Raw genomic sequence first — 23,112 nt, forward strand, 5'->3', positions numbered from 1 at the left:
GACCGATAAATCACTGCACAGCCGACCAGAACAACACAGCCCGACTTCCTGACTGGAAATTCGACGCAGCGCCTGCCTTGCAATAGAAAATTAGGCTCATCGCCTACCGTATCGACACAGCACCTGTGCCTTCTTCCCCCCATCGCAGTGAGGAACCGGGACTGCCCACCGAAAAGCAATGCAAGCCCCTTGCAACGTGGAAAGAAACAACGCATCATCTGTGCCGCATCGGAATTTTTTCCACGCATCTCTTCCTCTGCAGACTCCGTGCATCGTTATTTTTGACCCATACCAGGTACTGATTGTAACAAAGAGACAACTGTTTATTTCCAAGGATTAAGACTCTTTTAAACCTTTTAAAAGTGATATTTCAACTTGTGCTTATTGGATGTTTGTCGATTTGACCATAGTTTATTGAGTTAAATATTATCTATTTTCCTAAACCTGAGTGGTGTATTTTTCTGGTGTTTTTACTGTGTTACTGTATGATTGATTGCACAAATACTTTACACATTGCCTTTTAAATTAAGCCTGACTGCTCAGTGCCAAACTACCAGAGGGTGGCCACAGGATAATTTGGATTGTGTGTGACTTACCGTGTCTAGAAATGCAGTCCCTACTTGGAGAAGGGTGGATACCTCTGCCAACTAGAGATCCTAGTTCTAACATGCTGCAAGAGCAAAAAACAATTATCATACTTCCTACTGCTCTTCAACAGAACTTCACACTGTGGTTAGAAAGAAGACAGAATCCCATGAAAAAAGAGGAAAAAATAAATCTCATTTCAGGCATCTGGGGAGATAATCTTGTACACCCTACTTCTATACAACAAATTTGCCTTGTGCAAGGTTCTTCTCAGTGTGCGTATGATGCTCTGCCAAGTAGGCACTGCACTACACGATACCCACATGGGCCACGCCAAAGAATAATGATTCCAAGTTTCATTGCTCGTGTGTGGGGCAGGGTGGAGCAGTGATGATTCATCAGTGTGTAGGTTTCTGTGTTAAGGAAGCGCACTTGTGTAAAGTGGGACAGCCCCGTTTTATACACTATTATGCTGTCACCACCACGATAAGAGCTCATTATTTGGAGGTGGTCAGACTCATCCTGTTAAACCATGATTTCGAAGAAAAACACCATGTTGAGGATACATTCTCTGGCCTGATATGATGAAACATTCCTTGGGTGTGGATCATCTGGTTTTAACAACATGTCGCAACAGGTTATTACTCATATTTTTATAGGAAGTCAACATGTTTTGGTAGTGCATGTCACATGCAGAGGTATATAAGAAAGTGGCACAGTGGATATGAATGTTCTTTTTTGACAGCACCATGGCTCTCCGCTGCCTTTCCGGGATCATTGCACTGGTACTCCTAGTGGCTATCGCTGATTCTGCCCATGGACTGGTAAGATACATTGAAATTATATTAAATTTGTAATCCTTCCTAGGAGCCTGTAGGGTGACAAGCCTTAGGCCCTCATTTTAAGATTGGCGGTAAATGCTGCCTAACGCCGCGGTGACGGCCGCCAAAAGACCGTCGTCGCGGCCAACATCCGTCTGCCAAATTATGACCACAGCCGGAGTTCCGCCATAAGAAGGATGGAAATCCGGCTGTGGCCATACTGGCGGATGGTGTTAATGTAGCGCTGCTACCACCAGCTGCGCCATGCCAGTAAACCGCCACCAGCCATATTGTGACAAATAATAAAGCCTGGCGGTGTTCTGCTGGCTGGCTCTACTGGTGGTAGCAGCGCCCAGTCCCATTCCCTGCCAGAAGACCCCCTGAATGCAGGAAAGTTGTGTTTCCGACAGGGTGTTGTGTGTGTGTGTATAGGGTTGTGTGCATGAATATGTGAGTGTGGGCGTGAATGCGACTGTGTGTGTAGTGTTGTTTGCGTGGGTGTATGCATGTGTGGGAATGCGTGTATGAATGGAAATGTGAATGCATGTCTGCATGTCAGTGTGAATGTGTGTACGGATGTGTGCAAGAATGAATGCATGTATGCCTGTGTGAGTGAGTGTGAGTATGCGTAGAGAGTGTCTGCGAGTGTGCGTGAATGGGGTGGTGGGGGACTGGAAGGGGGGATCGTGGATGGAGGTGGGTTAGGGGGCAGCTATGGAGTGTTTGGAGGGGTGGGTGAGCCTCCTATCAGTGACAGGGAAGATAGATAGGGCCTGCTGCCATGGTTTTATGTGGCATTGCGAATGCAACAAAAACCATAGTGGTAGGGAAGGTCAATAGTGGCTGCCGGGCTGGTGTAGGAAAGTACCATCTTGCCTGGCATGTTACCCCCATTTTTCACTGTATATATGTTGTTTTAATTGTATGTGTCACTGGGACCCTGTTCACCAGGGCCCCAGTGCTCATAAGTGTGCCTGAATGTGTTACCTGTGTAGTGACTAACTGTCTCACTGAGGCTCTGCTAATCAGAACCTCAGTGGTTATGCTCTCTCATTTCTTTCAAATTGTCACTGACAGGCTAGTGACCAATTTTACCAATTTACATTGGCTTACTGGAACACCCTTATAATTCCCTAGTATATCGTACTGAGGTACCCAGGGTATTGGGGTTCCAGGAGATCCCTATGGGCTGCAGCATTTCTTTTGCCACCCATAGGGAGCTCTGACAAATCTTACACAGGCCTGCCACTGCAGCCTGAGTGAAATAACGTCCACGTTATTTCACAGCCATTTTACACTGCACTTAAGTAACTTATAAGTCACCTATATGTCTAACCTTTACCTGGTAAAGGTTGGGTGCTAAGTTACTTAGTGTGAGGGCACCCTGGCACTAGCCAAGGTGCCCCCACATTGTTCAGGGCCAATTCCCCGGACTTTGTGAGTGCGGGGACACCATTACACGCGTGCACTACATATAGGTCACTACCTATATGTAGCTTCACAATGGTAACTCCGAATATGGCCATGTAATATGTCTATGATCATGGAATTGCCCCCTCTATACCATCCTGGCATAGTTGGCACAATCCCATGATCCCAGTGGTCTGTAGCACAGACCCTGGTACTGCCACACTGCTTTTCCCGGGGTTTCACTGCAGCTGCTGCTGCTGCCAACCCCTCAGACAGGCAGCTGCCCTCCTGGGGTCCAGCCAGGCCTGGCCCAGGATGGCAGAATAAAGGACTTCCTCTGAGAGAGGGTGTGACACCCTCTCCCTTTGGAAAATGGTGTGAAGGCAAGGGAGGAGTAGCCTCCCCCAGCCTCTGGAAATGCTTTCTTGGGCACAGATGTGCCCAATTCTGCATAAGCCAGTCTACACAGGTTCAGGGGACCCCTTAGCCCTGCTCTGGCGCGAAACTGGACAAAGGAAAGGGGAGTGACCACTCCCCTGACCTGTACCTCCCCTGGGAGGTGCCCAGAGCTCCTCCAGTGTGCTCCAGACCTCTGCCACCTTGGAAACAGAGGTGCTGATGGCACACTGGACTGCTCTGAGTGGCCAGTGCCACCAGGTGACGTCAGAGACTCCTTGTGATAGGCTCCTTCAGGTGTTGCTAGCCTATCCTCTCTCCTAGGTAGCCAAACCCTCTTTTCTGGCTATTTAGGGTCTCTGTCTCTTGGGATTCCTTAGATAACGAATGCAAGAGCTCATCCGAGTTCCTCTGCATCTCTCTCTTCACCTTCTGCCAAGGAATCGACTGCTGACCGCGCTGGAAGCCTGCAAACCTGCAACATAGTAGCAAAGACGACTACTGCAACTCTGTAACGCTGATCCTGCCACCTTCTAAACTGTTTTCTGGTGGTGCATGCTGTGGGGGTAGTCTGCCTCCTCTCTGCACTAGAAACTCCAAAGAAATCTCCCGTGGGTCGACGGAATCGTCCCCCTGCAACCGCAGGCACCAAAAAGCTGCATTACCGGTCCCTTGGGTCTCCTCTCAGCACGACGAGCGAGGTTCCTCGAATCCAGCAACTCTGTCCAAGTGACTCCCACAGTCCAGTGACTCTTCAGTCCAAGTTTGGTGGAGGTAAGTCCTTGTCTCACCTCGCTAGACTGCATTGCTGAGAACCGCGACTTTTGCAGCTACTCCGGCCCCTGTGCACTTCCGGCGGAAATCCTTCGTGCACAGCCAAGCCTGGGTCCACTGCACTCTAACCTGCATTGCACGACTTTCTAAGTTGGTCTCCGGCGACGTGGGACTCCTATGTGTAACTTCGGGTGAGCACCGTTTCATGCATCCTCGTAGTGCCTGTTTCTGGCACTTCTCTGGGTACTAACTGATGCTAAGAGGGCTCCTTGTCTTACTCGACGTCCCCTCTACCTACTGGTCCAATTTGCGACCTCCTGGTCCCTCCTGGGCCACAGCAGTGTCCAAAAACGCTAACCGCACGATTTGCAGCTAGCAAGGTTTGTTGGCGTTCTTTCGGCGGGAAAACACTTCTGCACGACTCTACCAGGCGAGTGGGATCCGTTCTCAAAAGGGAAAGTCTCTAGCCCTTTGCGTTCCTGCAGAAACCGCAGCTTCTTCAGTCCAGTCGAAGCTTCTTTACACCCGCAGCTGGCATTTCCTGGGCATCTGCCCATCTCTGACTTGCTTGTGACTTTTGGACTTGGTCCCCTTGTTCCACAGGTACCCCAGATTGGAAATCCAGCGTTGTTGCATTGTTGGTTTGTGTCTTTCCTGCCTTATTCCCCTATCACGACTTCTTTGTCCTTTGGGGAACTTTAGTGCACTTTGCACTCACTTTTCAGGGTCTTGGGGTGGGCAATTTTTCTAACCCTCACTATTTTCTAATAGTCCCAGCGACCCTCTACAAGGTCACATAGGTTTGGGGTCCATTCGTGGTTCGCATTCCACTTCTGGAGTATATGGTTTGTGTTGCCCCTATCCCTATGTGTCTCCATTGCATCCTATTTTAACTATACATTGTTTGCACTGTTTCCTAAGACTATACTGCATATTTCTGGTATTGTGTATATATATCTTGTGTATATTTCCTATCCTCTCACTGAGGGTACACTCTGAGATACTTTGGCATATTGTCATAAAAATAAAGTACCTTTATTTTTAGTATAACTGTGTATTGTGTTTTCTTATGATATTGTGCATATGACACTAAGTGGTACTGTAGTAGCTTCACACGTCTCCTAGTTCAGCCTAAGCTGCTCTGCTAAGCTACCATTATCTATCAGCCTAAGCTGCTAGACACCCTATACACTAATAAGGGATAACTGGGCCTGGTGCAAGGTGCAAGTACCCCTTGGTACTCACTACAAGCCAGTCCAGCCTCCTACAGCTGGGGATTGTTATCTCGAGCCCGGCAGCTGCTATTGTATTGGCGGTCGGAATGGTATATTGGTGGGCGGGCTGGCTGTCATAATGTGCCGGTACTACCGCCACATTATCACTGACCACCGGGGTCATAATGACCTCCTTAGTGTAAATGCTCATCTCTGATTACTGCAGGAAATCCCTCTGCTAGCTACGCAAAGTCTATGTAGGCAAGGGATTGTGGTCATGGGAAGGTAAAGGGACCTGTCTAAGGTGAAACAGTGCAGGCAGGGATATCAGCTTATCACTGGACCACGCAGACACTTTTGGCAATTTTAACCAAAAACTCCATGTTATTTGCTGCCCATGAACCTTGGACCACACTCTGCGCCGGTGCCTTCCAGGTTCTCTGCTTGGTCCTGACTCTGTAACTTTATATCGCCAATATTCTCCCAGTGTTCATTCTCCTCCAGCTGTAAAGTCCTCTCTGTAAAGTATTCTCCTAGTTGCTTAGTTCTCCCTGTTCTCTCCAACTACAGACACAGTAGTGGCAAGCCCTGTCACTTCCTGCAGCCTCCTGGCTGCCTGGAAATGCTGCCACAAGGGTGTGAGTAGCAGAGATAGACCATAACAAAGATGTGTCTTGCTGCGATACACCATAACAAAGGTTAGTACGGCTGAGACAGACCATAACAAAGATGTGTCTAACTGAGACAGACCATAACAAAGATGTGTCTAGCTGAGACAGACCATAACAAAGATGTGTCTGAGACAGACCATAACAAAGATGTGTCTAGCTGCGATAGACCATAGCAAAGGTTAGTACAGCTGAGACAGACCATAACAAAGATGTGTCTAGCTGCGATAGACCATAACAAAGGTTAGTACAGCTGAGACAGACCATAACAAAGATGTGTCTATCTGCGATAGACCATAGCAAAGGTTAGTACAGCTGAGACAGACCATAACAAAGATGTGTCTAGCTGTGATAGACCATAACAAAGGTTAGTACAGCTGAGACAGACCATAACAAAGATTTGTCTAGCGGAGATAACCCATAACAAAGGTTAGTACAGCTGAGACAGACCATAACAAAGATGTGACTAGCTGCGACAGATTATAACAAAGGTGAGTCCTACTGAGATAGACGATAGCAAAGGTCTGACCAGCGGACACAGACCATAACAAAGATGTGTCTAGCTGTGATAGACCATAACAAAGGTTAGTACAGCTGAGACAGACTATAACAAAGATGTGTCTAGCTGAAGACAGACCATAACAAAGGTTAGTACAGCTGAGACAGACCATAACAAAGTATAGTACAGCTGAGACAGACCATAACAAAGTGTTTATAGCGGAGATAAACCATAACAAAGGTTAGCACAGCTGAGACAGACCATAACAAAGATGTGTATAGCGGAGATAAACCATAACAAAGGTTAGTACAGCTGAGACAGACCATAACAAAGATGTGTCTAGCTGCGATAGACCATAACAAAGTATAGTACAGCTGAGACAGACCATAACAAAGATGTTTATAGCGGAGATAAACCATAACAAAGGTTATCACAGCTGAGACAGCCCATAAAAAAGATGTGTATAGCGGAGATAAACCATAACAAAGGTTAGTACAGCTGAGACAGACCATAACAAAGATGTGTATAGCGGAGATAAACCATAACAGAGGTTAGTACAGCTGAGACAGACCATAACAACGATGTGTATAGCGGAGATAAACCATAACAAAGGTTAGTACAGCTGAGACAGACCAAAACAAAGATGTGTCTGGCTGAAATAGACCTTTAGGCGTGTTGTGATGTCTGTGAACTCTGCCTGCTGGTATGACAATAACGTCATGCATTTCCTTGTGTCTGTGAGCAATGCAGGGCACAAGTCGGGAGTACACGCGAGTAGACGGCGTCTACCCACTATTTTCCAGGGTATCCCGCAGTCCACCCTGCCATGAGGTTGAGGCGCACAGAAGCATGTTAAGCTTGTTCAGGTGTAAGTTTCAGACCCTGGGACACACTCGGCAGTGCCTGCTTTCCTTCAAGCAGCAGCGTGCAGGGTGAAGTTGGGAGGGGCCTTATGAGATTCCAGCTGGACCCATAACAAAGGCCGAAGTTAAGGGCAAACTTTTAGAGTATCCTGATTGGGGGCTATGAGGCGAGAGGGGCGGACACCTAAATGCAAATGCAATGGAGGGATGGAAAGAAATAAAGGCTCACAGCTTGCAGTCACTTCGCAGGTGCTTAAGAGAGGCTGCTGTGACTCTGTTCAGTCCCTGTATAGGAGACATAAGTAGGCACTGTAAGGAGGTCTGACGTGTTGGTCTCTCTCCATATTTACACAAATAATAATTTAAATATCACGATTTGATCTTATTTCTTTTAAAGATCTATTGTGCTGATCATGCCAATGCAGGATGTCAGAGCGCTTCACATCACACGTACATATTACACGTTGACAATAAATCATGTGTGTAAATCATAGCACAGGATGTGTTACGTAAGACACTGAGGGTTACAAGGTGTAGTAGCCACATGTCCTTCACAGCTCTCTGTGCTCATTAGAAGGATCACAATTTAAGAACTGCGAGAAACAAAAGGATCTCTGTGTTAAAAGCAGTAACCCACTTACCTGCTACATACAATGCACATGTGTCCCCTGCATGTTACATGATGTCCTTTGCAGAAGACACTCTAACCCTCTCTGCTACTTTAATTCAACACTGGGACTGTGCGCTGCAGAGATCCCTGCAGCAAATGTGTAACCTCCAGAGCTATCCTACCGTTATCAGTACTGGCTGAGATCTAGTTGGAACACAAAGGTCTCTGCAGCGGGTGCCTTAACCCCATCAGATATTTTAAAATGCAGACTTTGCAACCAATTAAGCAGAACAGATTTACTGCCACATTTCTCCTTCTTGACAATTTCTTTGCGGCAGGGTTTTAAAAAATACATTTTCTAAGTTGAGGCCCAGATTTTGAGTCAGGGTTGCCACAAACCCAACGTAAAATCTTAATTAGTTAAATATTGTAATGTGGACACATGTACTAACGATAGACCTGCTAAACATGTGTGTGCGGTGTTAAGATCTGATGCCACATCTTGGGATGTCACTTCCTGTGAGGTCATGGATTGTGATGTCACTTCCTGTGATTCTGTGTGTGATGTCATATGATGTCACGTGCCATGATCTCACTTGCATAATGTCCTGCTTGGTTAGTGGCCCCACGTCTATTTTCGGACTTGTGCCCTGAGCTGTGCCTGTTGGTATGACAATAACGTCATGCATTTCCTGATGTTTGTGACCTCTGCCTGTTGGTATGCCCATGACGTAATTCGTACCCTGCTTTGTGGTGGACTAGCCTGGTGATAGAGTCATGCCCCTGTTGGAGGGTCGAGGTGTGAAGATGTGACTGTGACTGGCTGGTGCCCTCTGCACCTCTTGTGGTCTGTAGTGACCTCACACTCGCCTCACCCCTCCTGTGCAGCCTTGGGGGGTCCTGGAGGAGTGAACATGGCACCCTCCTGTGTGGTGGACTAGCCTGTTGATAGAGTCATGCCCCTGTTGGAGGGTCGAGGTGTGAAGATATGACTGTGATTGATGCTCTCTGGTGCCCTCTGCACCTCTTGTGGTCTGTAGTGACCTCACACTCGTCTCTCTCCTCCAGGGCAGCCTTGGGGGGTCCTGGAGGAGTGAACATGGCACCCTGCTGTGTGGTGGACTAACCTGTTGATAGAGTCATGCCCCTGTTGGAGGGTCGAGGTGTGAAGATATGAGTGTGATTGATGCTCTCTGGTGCCCTCTGCACCTCTTGTGGTCTGTAGTGCCCTCACACTCGCCTCTCCCCTCCAGTGCAGCCTCGGGGGGCCCTGGAGGAGTGAACATGGCACCCTGCTGTGTGGTGGACTAGCCTGGTGATAGAGTCATGCTCCTGTTGGAGGGTCGAGGTGTGAAGATGTGACTGTGATTGATGCTCTCTGGTGCCCTCTGCACCTCTTGTGGTCTGTAGTTACCTCACACTCGTCTCTCTCCTCCAGGGCAGCCTTGGGGGGTCCTGGAGGAGTGAACATGGCACCCTGCTGTGTGGTGGACTAACCTGTTGATAGAGTCATGCCCCTGTTGGAGGGTCGAGGTGTGAAGATGTGACTGTGACTGGCTGCTGCCCTCTGCACCTCTTGTGGTCTGTAGTGCCCTCACACTCGACTCTCCCCTCCAGTGCAGCCTCGGGAGGCCCTGGAGGAGTGAACATGGCACCCTGCTGTGTGGTGGACTAGCCTGGTGATAGAGTCATGCCCCTGTTGGAGGGTCGAGGTGTGAAGATGTGACTGTGATTGGCTGGTGCCCTCTGCACCTCTTGTGGTCTGTAGTGCCCTCACACTCGCCTCTCCCCTTCAGTGTAGCCTTGGGGGGTCCTGGAGGAGTGAACATGGCACCCTGCTGTGTGGTGGACTAGCCTGTTGATAGAGTCATGTTCCTGTTGGAGGGTTGAGGTGTGAAGATGTGACTGTGACTGATGATCTCTGGTGCCCTCTGCGCCTCTTGTGGTCTGTAGTGACCTCACACTCGTCTCTTCCCTCCAGTGCAGCCTTGGGGGGTCCTGGAGGAGTGAACATGGCACCCTGATGACCATGCGCCTTGGGGTCAACGGGACCATCACCGGCACCTACCAGTCATCCAGCAAAGCCCCGACGTCTGTGCTGATTGGATACCAGCAGCAGGGCGACAACCCAACCTTCGGAGTGACGGTCAAGAACAGCGCTGCACGTGAGTACTGCGCGGCGCTATGTCTTCTCGGCGCTGTGGGAGGCGCACGCCCCTCCTGCGCCCACTTCTCCCTGTTTCTACTCCCTCCCCGCCTACCTTACACCCCTTTCCTCTTCTTGGGATGTTTTGTACTGTTGCTCTGACATCAGCATCTTTTGGTGGTGGATGGGAAAGGGGGAGGCACCGGTCACTTCCGCAAACATCAGCATCTCATGGGGAGTGGATGGGGAGGGGGCAGGTACAGGTCATGTCTACTGACGTCAGCATCTCATGGGGAGTGGATAGGGAGGGGGGGCAGGTACAGGTCACTTCTGCTGACGTCAGCATCTCATGGGGGGTGGATGGGGAGGGGCAGGTACAGGTCACGTCTACTGACGTCAGCATCTCATGGAGGTGGATGTGGAGGGGCAGGTACAGGTCACGTCTACTGACGTCAGCATCTCATGGGGGTGGATGGGGAGGGGGGGCAGGTACAGGTCACGTCTACTGACGTCAGCATCTCACGGAGGTGTCTGGGGAGGGGGGGCAGGTACAGGTCACTTCTGCTGACGTCAGCATCTCCTGGGGAGTGGATGGGGAGGGGGGGCAGGTACAGGTCACTTCTACTGACGTCAGCATCTCATGGAGGTGGATGTGGAGGGGGCAGGTACAGGTCACGTCTACTGACGTCAGCATCTCATGGGGAGTGGATAGGGAGGGGGGGCAGGTACAGGTCACTTCTGCTGACGTCAGCATCTCATGAGGGTGGATGGGGAGGGGGGGCAGGTACAGGTCACTTCTGCTGACGTCAGCATCTCATGAGGGTGGATGGGGAGGGGGGCAGGTACAGGTCACGTCTACTGACGTCAGCATCTCATGGGGAGTGGATAGGGAGGGGGGGCAGGTACAGGTCACTTCTGCTGACGTCAGCATCTCATGAGGGTGGATGGGGGGGGCAGGTACAGGTGACGTCTACTGACGTCAGCATCTCATGAGGGTGGATGGGGAGGGGGGCAGGTACAGGTCATGTCTACTGACGTCAGCATCTCATGGAGGTGGATGTGGAGGGGCAGGTACAGGTCACGTCTACTGACGTCACAATGTGACTGCACGCACCTTAAGAGCTGCAGTCAATATAATAATGTCTGTAAGTGATGGACCCGAACTACAGGCCGAACCTAGAGGCAGGTAAGGTAGAGAGACATTCCTCCCCGCAGCGCCTGTACACAAGGACCCCGTGGAGCCTTAACACAAGGGAAGACAAATCGATATTCATTTACTGGGTGATTTATATAAAGTCAGACCAGGAAACTTGGATAAATCCCGGCTTCTCCGCTTAAAATATCTGATCTTAGGCAAATATTCTATTTCACCAAAGCTTTCTTTTCTCCATTATGGCATATGAAATCAGGTTCAGATATGTGAGATCGGACTAGCAGTTGTACACAACTATCACTTTATTAAACCCTTTTCTCACCGTGCCTTGCTCCCCTCTCTTGCAGCCACCATCACCATGCTGGCAGGGCAGTGCTACACAAAGCCTGATGGAGAACCAACCCTGAGAACCACCTGGATCCTGAGAGAGCCAATGGGAAACCTGACAGAGGACTGGAAGAGCTCACGGTGAGGGGGGGGCACTGATGTGTGGGTGGGAGAGCTGCCCATTTGGTGGAGGAGATCTCTCTACTCCGTATTATAACCAGGCTCGAGTCCCGGGACCGGCTCAGCATCCTGTGATTCTGGGAAAATCACTTAATCTGCCCACGAAGAATGAATGTGTCTTTGTGTTACGTAACTGGTGCTCATGTAAAGCGCTTCAATGCCTTCGGACGAGTTAGCGCTATAGAAAACTGCAAAAAAAATGGATGACGTGTCCCTGAGTCTTGCATGCATTAGGGTCTCTATACTGTTCACTTCTGGCTTCCAAGCGCTTTGATTCATAGCTCTGTCCTTGCCCCTTTGCAGGTAACTGACAGCACTGACTGTGGTTTGTCTGGATAGCTCTATGTAACTCTTTCCGGTCAGGGTTAGCGCCAAAATTGTGACGCTAACCCTGAACAGTACCTAGGGGCGCTTTGAAAACAGTGATGTGCCCCCTTTTAACGCCTGCTCTGAGCAGGCTTTAAAAATGCCGAAAACAATGAAGCAAAGAAATCTTGTAGATTTCTTTGCCCATTTTTTCAGCCCCTAGTGCATACATTATTTCTGGTGCAGGCATAATGTGGCGCAAGGGATTACAAAGTGGTGCAATGCATGTATTGCGCGACTTTGTAAATCTTGCACAGCGTTTTTGCCATAATATCGTCACATTAGCATAAAAAAAATGATGCTAATGTGGCAATATTATGGCATAAGGGGCTCTTAAATCTGCCCCATGTTTCATCATAACCCGCATATTAGCACATATCTTCGTATTATCAACATACACTTCATCAGTGGTTGAAGCGCATTAAGAAAAGTATGGGACCCTTGATGCTGTATGCAAAGGGGCGTGGTTTGTGAGCGTGGGGGTGGGGTCAAAGACGTGGCTAAAAAACTAAACATTCTCTTACTTTTCTCAGTCTTTCACCTTCAGATAAGTAAGTATAAAATAAGGCAAAATAAGGCAACATAATAAGGTTACATAAAAAATAAATTCAAGTTCAGTTAATCAGTGTGATACGCTACTGTATATCACAAATCCTGTTAGTTAATGCTCTGCAGAGGTCAGTGTGTAACCAGAGAGCCACTGAACTGACTCCTGGGTGGTGCAGCGGAGAACAGTGACTTGTGTATGTCTAGTGCTACGAGGCCCCAGCCAGTGACAGAAGGCACTGCATATGTAAGTCATCATTTTAAACTTGGATTACACACAGTTTTAGATATAGTGCTACTAAATTTAGAACAACATTGAAGATAAAGCGGTTCCAAAATCTACATTTTGGTAATATCCAGACTGTACAGAGTATATTTTTTTTACTGTCCATTAACAGCCACACTTCACATCTGAGCTGGTAACTCCCTTGCAATACCACTCAAAAAGAATAAATCTGTGTCGTCAGGAAGCTTCAAGTGGCTCCATCATTTAAAGCCATTTCTGGCTTCCAGGCACCGTTTACATTTGCAGTTTAACCAGTTGTGCACATTGTTTTCAGGCAGCAGTCCCCTGGCAGGAAGGCTTGTTTAGCTGTCTGCCACCCATCGGTTTCACAGACTCCCTGTCTTATATTTCAGCCCAACCATGTCAACTCTCAGACTTAACCATTCTGGAACGGAGCTCTTTCCCCAAAAGTAGGGGAACCATTTTTCTTAAATTAAAAAGTATGGGCATGTCGTGCCCATGTGATCCCTCCCACTTCGACCACTACACTTCATTTACAATTATCTGCATAAAGAGAAGTCTTTATTAGAACACCCTGTTATGCGTACAATAAATAGCAGTAAAGAGCACACACGATGCAGATGAAGTGCAAAACAGGATCTCTGCGTCCATTTCATGAGGAGCGTTAAATACCACTGGGGTCTGAGGGTCCCTCGCTTCACCGTCCCTCGAACGCTAAGCAGAACCACCTAAACCTCCTTCTGCCTCAGTACTAATGACACCCCCAGCAACAAAACCTGCACCTTGAGGACACAGTGACACAAACAACACAATGGATGTCCAGGCAGAGGCGTTACTTATGCCAAGACAAGGTGCGTTACCTTCAGGACACTTATCTTGTAGACACAACTCACAAAACATAAGGTCCCACCACTATCCGCTCCAGAGATACGACCCAAGTGTACAGCTAGGGCCATAGAATGTTTACCACAAGTCCAATAATTGTGGAAATACTTTGAAGATTAACAGTAAGTGATGAGAAATAAAAGTATTTGGTGAGGACCAGGTGGCCTCCCCACAGATTTCCTGCAGAGAAGACCCTGCTGCCTCTGACCAAGAAGTGGAAACTGACCTGAACATTTTCTGAAACTAGGTGGTCACTTGAAGTGTAACCTTGTGGGATCGCTTGCCGAACCCTTAGAAACGCCTGACCCTTCTGCATGTCTGATAGGTTTATAATAAAGGTTTTTGCTGTTCTGGGAGAAGACTGGAGTCGATGATGAACCTCAATCAATCAATCGGTCAATCATGCTTTATAAAGCCCACTACTCACCCGCAAGGGTCTCAAGGCACTAGGGGGCTTTGGTCCTCTGTGCTTCAGTCGAGGCGCCAGGTCTTAAGTTCCTTCCTGAATTGAGGTACCAATGGTGACTGCCTGAGATGAAGAGGAAAGGTGTTCCAGCTCTTTGCCGCGAGGTAGGCGAAGGGTCTTCCTCCAGCCGGGGTCTTCCGTATATGGGGTACGGTGGCTAGTGCCTGTTGAGCGGAGCAGAGAGGCCTGGCAGGGGAGTAGAAGGTGATGTGCTGGTTGAGGTAGGTAGGTCCTAGGTTGTTGAGAGCCTTGTATGCGTGGAGGAGGAGTTTGAAGTTGATCATTTTCTCGACAGAGAGCCAGTGGAAGTATCTCAGGTGTTTGGTGATGTGTTTGCGGCGGGGGATGTTCAGGATGAGTCTGACGCTGGTGCTCTGGATGTGCTGTAACCTCGCCGAACATAGGAATTTTGAGACTTTGTTGAGACTCATTTGTGTTTTAGAAAAAGAACAATCAGAGATAAGCTAATTTTCAAGATAAGGGAAGGTATGAATTCCCTGTAAATGCAAGAATGCTTCTAGTTGGGCCAATACCTTAGTGGATACCGAGAAGTCGATATACTATATGGCAAATATTTGAATTGATAGTGTTAATTCCTTACAACAAAATGTGGGTATTGTTGACTGTTCCGGTGTTTAAAAAAAAAACATGATGGGTGGAATGTTTGAATTAATCTCAAGCACTGACAATCGCTTGGGCCACAATCCAATTTGCTGTTTTTCACTCACCATTTCACCTCAGTATTAACCCAGTCATCTGCAAATCAGTCTTGACGCAGTATGAACTGCCAGGCTAAGTTCTTCCTGAAATGGAATAGAATCAACTTAGGACCGGTTTTGATCTGATCAAGGGCTCATCACCTGGGTATGATTCCAGTGGCACAGTGAGCACAAGACCCACATCTGGGCTCATCACCTAGGTATGATTCCAGTGGCACAGTGAGCACAAGACCCACATCTGGGCTCATCGCCTGGGTATGATTCCAGTGGCACAGTGAGCACAAGACCCACATCTGGGCTCATCACCTAGGTATGATTCCAGTGGCACAGTGAGCACAAGACCCACATCTGGGCTCATCGCCTGGGTATGATTCCAGTGGCACAGTGAGCACAAGACCCACATCTGGGCTCATCGCCTGGGTATGATTCCAGTGGCACAGTGAGCACAAGACCCACATCTGGGCTCATCACCTGGATATGATTTCAGTGGCAGAGTGAGCACAAGACCCCCATCTGGGCATACCTGCCAAACATAGTGCACCATATGCAATAACAACAAAGTGGCAAATAGAATGCTTGAATTAATCTCAGCCACTCACAATTGATCGGGACGCATCCCAATCCATTGTTTTCGCTTCCATACCACCTCAGTTTGGACTCAGTCATATGCAAATCAGTCTTGACCCTGCGCCTCATGGGGACAGTCCAGCCCAAACTGCCAGACCAGGTTCTCCCTTGACTGGAACACCAGAACCCAGGACCAGTTTCACCCTTATTAGGGTTCTTCAGTTCGCTTAGAGAAGTCTGCAGATGTAAGTGCCTTCTCAGTGTCAGATCTTACTCTCACCTGACTGCAGGGGTGAGACGTTCATGTAATTCTAGGGGTCTGCAGATGTAAGTGCTGTCTCAGTGTCACATCGTGATCTCACCTGACTGCAGGGGTGAGACATTTGTGTAAGTCTAGAGAAGGCTTCAGATATAAGTGCTGTCTCAGTGCTAGATCCTCGTCTCCCCTGATGGAGTGGAGAGACATTCAGGTAAGTCTAGATTGGGCAGCAGATGTGAGTGCAGTCTCAGAGCTAGATGCTGGTCTCACCCAACTGCAGGGGAGAGACACTGATGTAAGTCTAGAGGGGCTTCTGAACAATTTGTTGCCCTTCAGAGTGGCCTGTGTTTGTAGCAGAAAAGTACACAGATTTCCTTGCCTTCTGGGCAGGGATGGTTAGGCCATTTTGTTTCTGCTATTTTAATCTGCTCTTCTTGGGACTTCAGTTTATCACTATATCATGGGTCACAATGGGTCTAAGGCCTGGAATGCCATCAGAGGACATTACCACCTCTTGTAAAACCGAAGCACATCGTCACAGCTCAACTCTCTCCTCCAAAGACCAACAGATTCCACTAAATATGGTGATCAGGCTTCCTGGTCATGGCTCAGTTGAAAGGCCAAGGCAACCATTGCGTGACATCTATCTAGATCACGCAATGAGAGGTTAGTCAATAATTTTAGGATCAGACCCGAAAACTGTGATGTGGGTTGACTTCTTGAAACATAGTTGGTAATAGTTGGCTGCCAGTTTCACATTTCCTTGTGCTCAGTATTCCAGACTGGAAGCCAGACCAACTGAGCCTGAGGGACATCTGAACTTTGATTACTTCCGAAGGGACTTGTCTCAGTACGCTGGACCAGGATTACAGGCGCTGCTCCTGCTGTCCTGGATCCAGGATGTGGAGGTGGTGTGGTGGGGGGCTGGGGAGGGGATTCAGAAACTAGACAGTGCCCTTCATTGTGTCTAGGAGGTGTCAGAAGGCCTACCCAGGGAGTCATCAGCCAAGGCTCATGGTGATGGAAACAGACATGGACATCTTAAGGGTTTGGTGGGCCCAGAACAACTTTGAATTTATGATCCAACGTCACCTCTTCCATGTGTTCTTTGGCCAGGTCACTGACAGTCCACACTATTCCACATGCTAAATATGTTTATATCGAATACTCAGGGATGGTGAAGTGCTTTTAATATTTAACACAGCAACAGCTCACTAATATTACTGCAAATAATGCCTGTGACCCCCTCCCATTCTCTTATGTGCCGACCTGCTTTGGTCTAAAAGAGGGGTTGCATGAAACATAAACACAACGGGCCAGATCTACAAGAAAGTGTGCAGTCCCGTCCGCTTAACGACACCGCGGTTGGCTCGTTTCCACAATAGCGTTATTGTGGCGCTTTGCTGGATTACTATTACTGCTACTACTGCTACCTCTACTACTACTACTACTGCTGCTACTTCTACTGCTAGTACTATTGCTATTTCTACCTCTTCTACTATTTCTACTACCTCTACTTTTGGTATTACTGCTACTTTAACTACTACCTCAACTACCACTACTACTATTACTACTGCTACTATTATTACCTCTACTACTAATACTATGACCTTTACTACTACTGCTATTTCTACCTCTACTACTTGTAATACCACTACCGTAACTATTACTGCTACTGCTGCTACAATTACTATTACCACCATTGCTACTACTACTACCTCTGCTACCACAACTACTATTACTACTACTGCTACTATTACTACTACTACTAACAACTACTATTTGTATTACTGCTGCTGCTACTACTAATGCTACTACTACTACTAGTACTACTGCTATTTCTACTGCTACAACTATTTATACTACCACTACTCTTGGTGTTACTATTACTACTATTACCACTACTACTACTACTATGACCTTTACTATTACTACTATTCCTACCTCAACTACTACTTGTAATACCTCTACTGTAATGATTACTGCTACTGCTGCTACTACTATTACTGCCACTGCTACTACTACTGCTACTACGACTATTACTACTGCTGCTAATACTAATGCTACTATTACTACTACCTCTACTACTACTGCTCCTACTATTTCTGCTACTATTTCTACAGCTCCTAGTACTGCTCCTACTAGCTCCACTACTACTACTATTTGTATTAATGCTGCTACTACTTCTTCTAATACTACAACTCTTGCCTCAACTACCATTACTAATACTATTGATTCTACTACTCCTACCTCTACTACTACTTCCACTACTACTATTACTACTAATGCTGCTGCTACCAGTGCTACTGCTACTACTACTGCTACTACTACCTTTACTACTACTACTACTGCCACTACTACTGCTAGTACTACTGCTATTTCTACCTCTACCACTACTTCTACTACCACTACTGTTGCTGCTACTATTACTCCTACTACCTCTACTACAGCTACTGCTATTACTACTGCTGCTAATCCTGCCACTACTAATCCTACCTCTACTACTACTGCTATTACAACTACTGCTACAGGAGAGAACTAAAGAGTGGATCAGAGGGTCCTATTTTTATACATGTTGCCAATGCCTCCACACCTGCCCTGGTCCCAGTCTGTCTGCAATCATAACAGGCTAGAGTGAGGCTCTTTGTGTGTGAGCTAGGGCAGTGTCTTTTAAGTGCAAATGTAACAGGTGACAGCTCTGCCCCTCCGATCAAGTCAAGATGGCCCATCCTGCCAACACCCAAGCTCTCTATTGTATGGACGTTTGGGAGGAATACACAAAGGCCATCTGCCAACTACAACTAGTCACGTGACTCAGAAAACAGGCTGCAGGGACCATAGGGTTAGAACATGAAAAAACACATTTCTAAAAGTGGCACTTTCATAATTGTCACTTAAAATCTGAGTTCATTATTAAAGAGAGGTTTAAATTACAAATGTTCAGACACCAAACATGAGATTCTTACCTGCTCCCAAACAAACTTTAACACGTATGAAATGTAATATGGTGACCCAATGGAAGAGGAAGTTCTTGCAATAGTGAAAAACAAAGTTCAGAGTTTTTCACTACCAGGAGAAGTAAAACTTTAGAATATATGTCCAACTTTTTAAAATACAATACAACCTGCCCTATGGGTTGTTGAGGGCCTACCCTAGAGATGACTTGCATGTATTAAAAAGGAAGGCTTAGGCCTGGCTAAAGGTTTATTTTGCCATGTCGAAATAGCCCTTTAAAACTGCACAGAAGAGCTGCAATGCTAGGCCTTGGACATGTCTTAAAGGGCTTCTCAAGTGGGTGGCACAATACGTGTTGCAGACCTACTCGTAGCATTTCATTTGCAGGCCCTGAGTACCTGTAGTACCATTTTACAAGGGACTTATAAGTAAATTAAATATGCCAATTGGGTATTAGCCAATTTTACAATTTTTAAAGGAGAGAGTGCAAGCACTTTAGCACTGGCTAGACGTGTTAAAGCCATCACCAATTGAATTTAGCACAACAGGAGGGTTAAAAGCAAAAGGGTATGGGATGACCCTGCAGAGAGGGTCAAATCCAACAGGAAGTAAAGAGGAATTCTAGGGCTTCACTTAGTTTCTGTTCTGTTTCCACAACCCTCTAAGGTCCCAGGTCTCAGGGAGTCATGGTGTTACCATGACAACTACATTAATAGTTTTCTAAGGGAATGTTTGGGGATTTCAATGAATAAATTACAGTTCATCATTTGTTTTGACATCTTGCAAAGCCTTATTGGGCTCTGTAGTGTCACGGCACTCTGGCACACCCATTCACTTGGTGTGCTCTTGTCATGTCTGGAACTAAAACTTGGGTCAGGGCTGCAAGGCGACTAAGGATCTCACTGAGGAACTAGAAAATTACTGTAATGTAGAGTCATTCCGAAACAATGCATTATCACAGATTAAGGATGCTTTCAGTGATATGAAGCCTCATGGTACTTCATATATCATCAGCCAGTTGAAAAATCAAAGCCATTCCAGGGTGACCCCTTTCACGGTCATTGCCTTATCTGGAAGGATTTCAATCAATTAAAAATATTGGAAATCGAATGATTTCATTTTTTACTACATCACCTTCTCGAATTAAACACCCTAAACATATGTCGCAGAAGGATAGCTGAATAATGGTACAACACAGCCTGTGGATCTGTGGTACTTTTGGGAAAAGATGTGATGACTCTGTATTGTGTATAGTGAAACGAATAGTTTACATGTATCTACCTATTGAGGGCTAATTTTATACAAATCTTTAAACTATCCACTCTCTGGTATCATTTCATCATTACCCCCTCCCCTCAGCGCCTTGAGACCCTCACAGGTGAGTAGTGCACTTTACAAATACTCTGATTTATTGATTGATTGATTATATTAGAGAACCTTCATCAGGACAGACGACAGAGCATTCATGTGAAATGTGTCACCTGTGATCTTCAAGAGGGGAGGAGAGTAGTTTATGAAAACTTTCAATTAGATGTCTTTCTCAAGGGGTTCCCAGCTAGTACAGGCACCCACGTTTCATGTTGTTGGCGCAGCAGAGTCATGGGGTTTATATTACGTTAAGGGGGGAACTGATGACAAAGTTACATTAGGTGACTACACTCTACAGGGAACTAGCGTGTACAAGATGCAAGGGCACTGTGAAGTGTGCCAGTAAACAATACCCTCTTTTGTAGTTAACATGCTCTCTGCATGTGTGCTTGTCTGCATATGTGCTCTCTGCATGTGTGCTCTCTGCAAGTGTGCTTTCTGCATGTGTGCTCTCTGCATATGTGCTTGTTTACAAGTGTGCTCTCTCCATGTGTGCTCTCTGCATATGTGCTTGTCTGCATGTGTGCTCTCTGCATATGTGCTCTCTGAATATGTGCTTGTCTGCATGTGTGCTCTCTGCATGTGTGCTCTCTGAATGTGTCCTTGTCTGCATGTGTGCTCTCTGCATGTCTTCCCTCTGAATGTGGTCATGTCTGCATGTGTGCTCTCGCGCTTGTGTGCTCTCTGCATGTGTGCTTTCTGCATATGTTCTCTCTGCATGTGTGCTCGCTGCATGTGTGTGTGTCTGCATGTGTGCTTGTCTGCATGTGTGATTGTCTACATGTGTCCTCTTTGCATGTGTGCTCGCTACATGTGGGCTCACTGCATGTGTGCCCGTTGCATGTGTGCTTGTCTGCATGTATGACTGTCTACATGTGTGCTCTTTGCATTTGTGCTCTTTGCGTGTGTGCTTGTTGCATGTGCGTGTCTGCATGTGTGATTGTCTACATGTGTCTACATGTGTCCTCTTTGCATGTGTACTCTCTGCATGTGTACTCTCTGCATGTGTGCTTGTTGCATGTGTGCTTGTCTGCATGTGTGATTGTCTACATGTGTGCTCTCTGGATGTGTGCTCGCTGCATGTGTGCTCTTTGCATGTGTCCTCCATGCATGTGTGCTTGTTGCATGTTTGCTTGTCTGCATGTGTGATTGTTTACATGTGTGCTCTCTGCATGTGTGCTCGCTGCATGTGTGCTCTCGGCATGTGTGCCCGCTGCATGTGTGCTTACTGCATGTGTGATTGTTTACATGTGTGCTCTCTGCATATGTGCTCTGCATGTGTGCTCGCTGCATGTGTGCTCTCTGCATGTGTGCTCTCTGCATTTGTGATCTCTGCATGTGTGCTCGCTGCATGTGTGCTCTCTGCATGTGTACTCTCTGCATGTGTGCTCTCTGCATTTGTGCTCGCTTCATGTTTGCTCACTGAATGTGTGCTTGGTTTGATTCCTTTTCTATCTTCTGTTTTCAATATTGAGAACAATATGCCAGCATTACCCCTCTTTTTTTCTACCTCTCATGACATCTTCCTAACATATTTGTTATTCCTGTAACACAGGTTTGGGACCGCCAGTTTCTCAACAAATGATAATGTAAATGGTGAAGCGGCTAGACAGTGGACTGGGGGACAGAGTCAGATACACCGCACCCCGAAACCAACTGAAGGCAAAGTGAGGAGCTAGTGTTGTGAGCAAAGCCTGCTTCTGACACCCTGAGAAGGCCACATCCAGGGATGCTGTGCTCAGCAGCCTCTCTTCCACCCTTAATGGCTTCTTCAAATGTATTGTTCATTTTAAATATTGTAAATAAAACATATGTGAAGGTGCTCTGTGTGTATTTGACTTTGTAGCCATGTGTGCAGAGGCGAACACCTCCAGGACAAGGACATTAATATTCTCTTTCAAATGTGCATTACTTCAGCCTACACAACACATGCAATGCCCTGGTTAAGAGCAAATTATATGACATTGATTTCACTATGTGAGCCTATTAATACCTCCTTCTTTCCGTCACCTGTTGCTTCTCGTCATATGCAGCTTCCATTGTCCTCTCCACATCTCATGCCTTCTTCTCATGATGTATCCTTAATGCTATACCTCACCCTACCTGTGGCCAGCGCACACTCCTGGGATTGAGGTTGTCTTTAGGTGCTCTCTCTGCAGATGACAGATGAGCAGAGTCAGGTGTGAACATACATTCAACCCTGACATGGACACTTACTCCACCCAAGGTTGATTCCTGAAGGGTGGTGACCAGGAGTAGATCAGGAGTAGATGAAGCAACTAGAGCCGCACCAGAATGGCTTCATACGTTTGTAACTCATGATGAGCTTCAACGTTAGAGACAATGTCCTGGATTGTCCTGGAAGCTGCACATGAGAAGCTTCTTTGAGTCAGAGCATCATCTGCCTCCTCCTCTCCTTGGGTCTCCTGAATCCCTTCATCCTGCGTTGATGCTGTTGGAACTCTTTGCAGGCCCTGATGGTTTTATGGAGATGTTCCTCCAGGGATGCTCTGCTTAACCTGAGTGCTCTCTGCACATTCACCTCTGATCTTCCACACTAAGGCTCTCCATGAAAGACAGAATCCCCCTCATTGTTCCAAAAAAGCACTTAAGGTACAAAAATTTAAGTAAAATGGAATTTAGGAAAATCAAAAATTCCACAACAAAATACATTATGCCAATAAAAGATTAAAAAACAATATTTGCTGTTAATTAAATTAAGGGATTTTTAAGTTCAACTTTTAAAACTGTGTGGAATTGCTAAACACAAGTTCTGGGTCCCACCACTGGACACCAATCTGCGAGCATGAATTATTAATTAGGGGTTGGTTGGAAGCCAACTACTAGTAATAAAGTCACCAACCTGTCAGTCCCAGTCACAGGTTTCAGTAATTTAAATTTGATCTCAACCCCTGCTCGCTAAGGCACAGAGCAGACAGGCTTAACTTAAAGAAAGTACTGAACAGTTAAAAAGTCAAATGCCACTCCAGGTAACAAAATATGCAGAAAAGTGTGATGAGCAAAATGCCACGAAAATGGCAAAAATCTAATTAGGGTGGCAGAAGATGTGAATTTTGAAAGATTTAGC

General features: G+C 46.8%; 1 protein-coding gene across 1 annotated transcript; it reads left to right on the forward strand.

Annotated features, from left to right (window-relative positions):
* Window positions 1–1,300: 1,300 nt before the first annotated feature.
* LOC138278823 (avidin-related protein 4/5-like) lies at window positions 1,301–21,846 on the forward strand. The gene is made up of 4 exons (XM_069219333.1): window positions 1,301–1,409; window positions 9,822–10,005; window positions 11,487–11,607; window positions 21,580–21,846. The coding sequence occupies exons 1-4, from the start codon at window positions 1,314–1,316 to the stop codon at window positions 21,701–21,703; spliced, it is 525 nt and encodes a 174-aa protein (XP_069075434.1). The 5' UTR covers window positions 1,301–1,313; the 3' UTR covers window positions 21,704–21,846.
* The last annotated feature ends 1,266 nt before the right edge of the window (window positions 21,847–23,112 follow it).

The sequence above is a fragment of the Pleurodeles waltl genome, unplaced genomic scaffold (genome assembly GCF_031143425.1).
Source record: "Pleurodeles waltl isolate 20211129_DDA unplaced genomic scaffold, aPleWal1.hap1.20221129 scaffold_65, whole genome shotgun sequence".
NCBI classification, from domain to species: Eukaryota; Metazoa; Chordata; class Amphibia; order Caudata; family Salamandridae; genus Pleurodeles; species Pleurodeles waltl.

Bases quoted from the DNA above. Each gene is read 5' to 3' on its own strand.
- LOC138278823 (XM_069219333.1), top strand. From the start codon at position 1,314: ATGTTCTTTTTTGACAGCACCATGGCTCTCCGCTGCCTTTCCGGGATC. The intron at 10,006-11,486 runs GTGAGTACTGCG...CCTCTCTTGCAG, and splicing joins GGTCAAGAACAGCGCTGCAC to CCACCATCACCATGCTGGCA. The intron at 11,608-21,579 runs GTGAGGGGGGGG...CCTGTAACACAG, and splicing joins GAGGACTGGAAGAGCTCACG to GTTTGGGACCGCCAGTTTCT.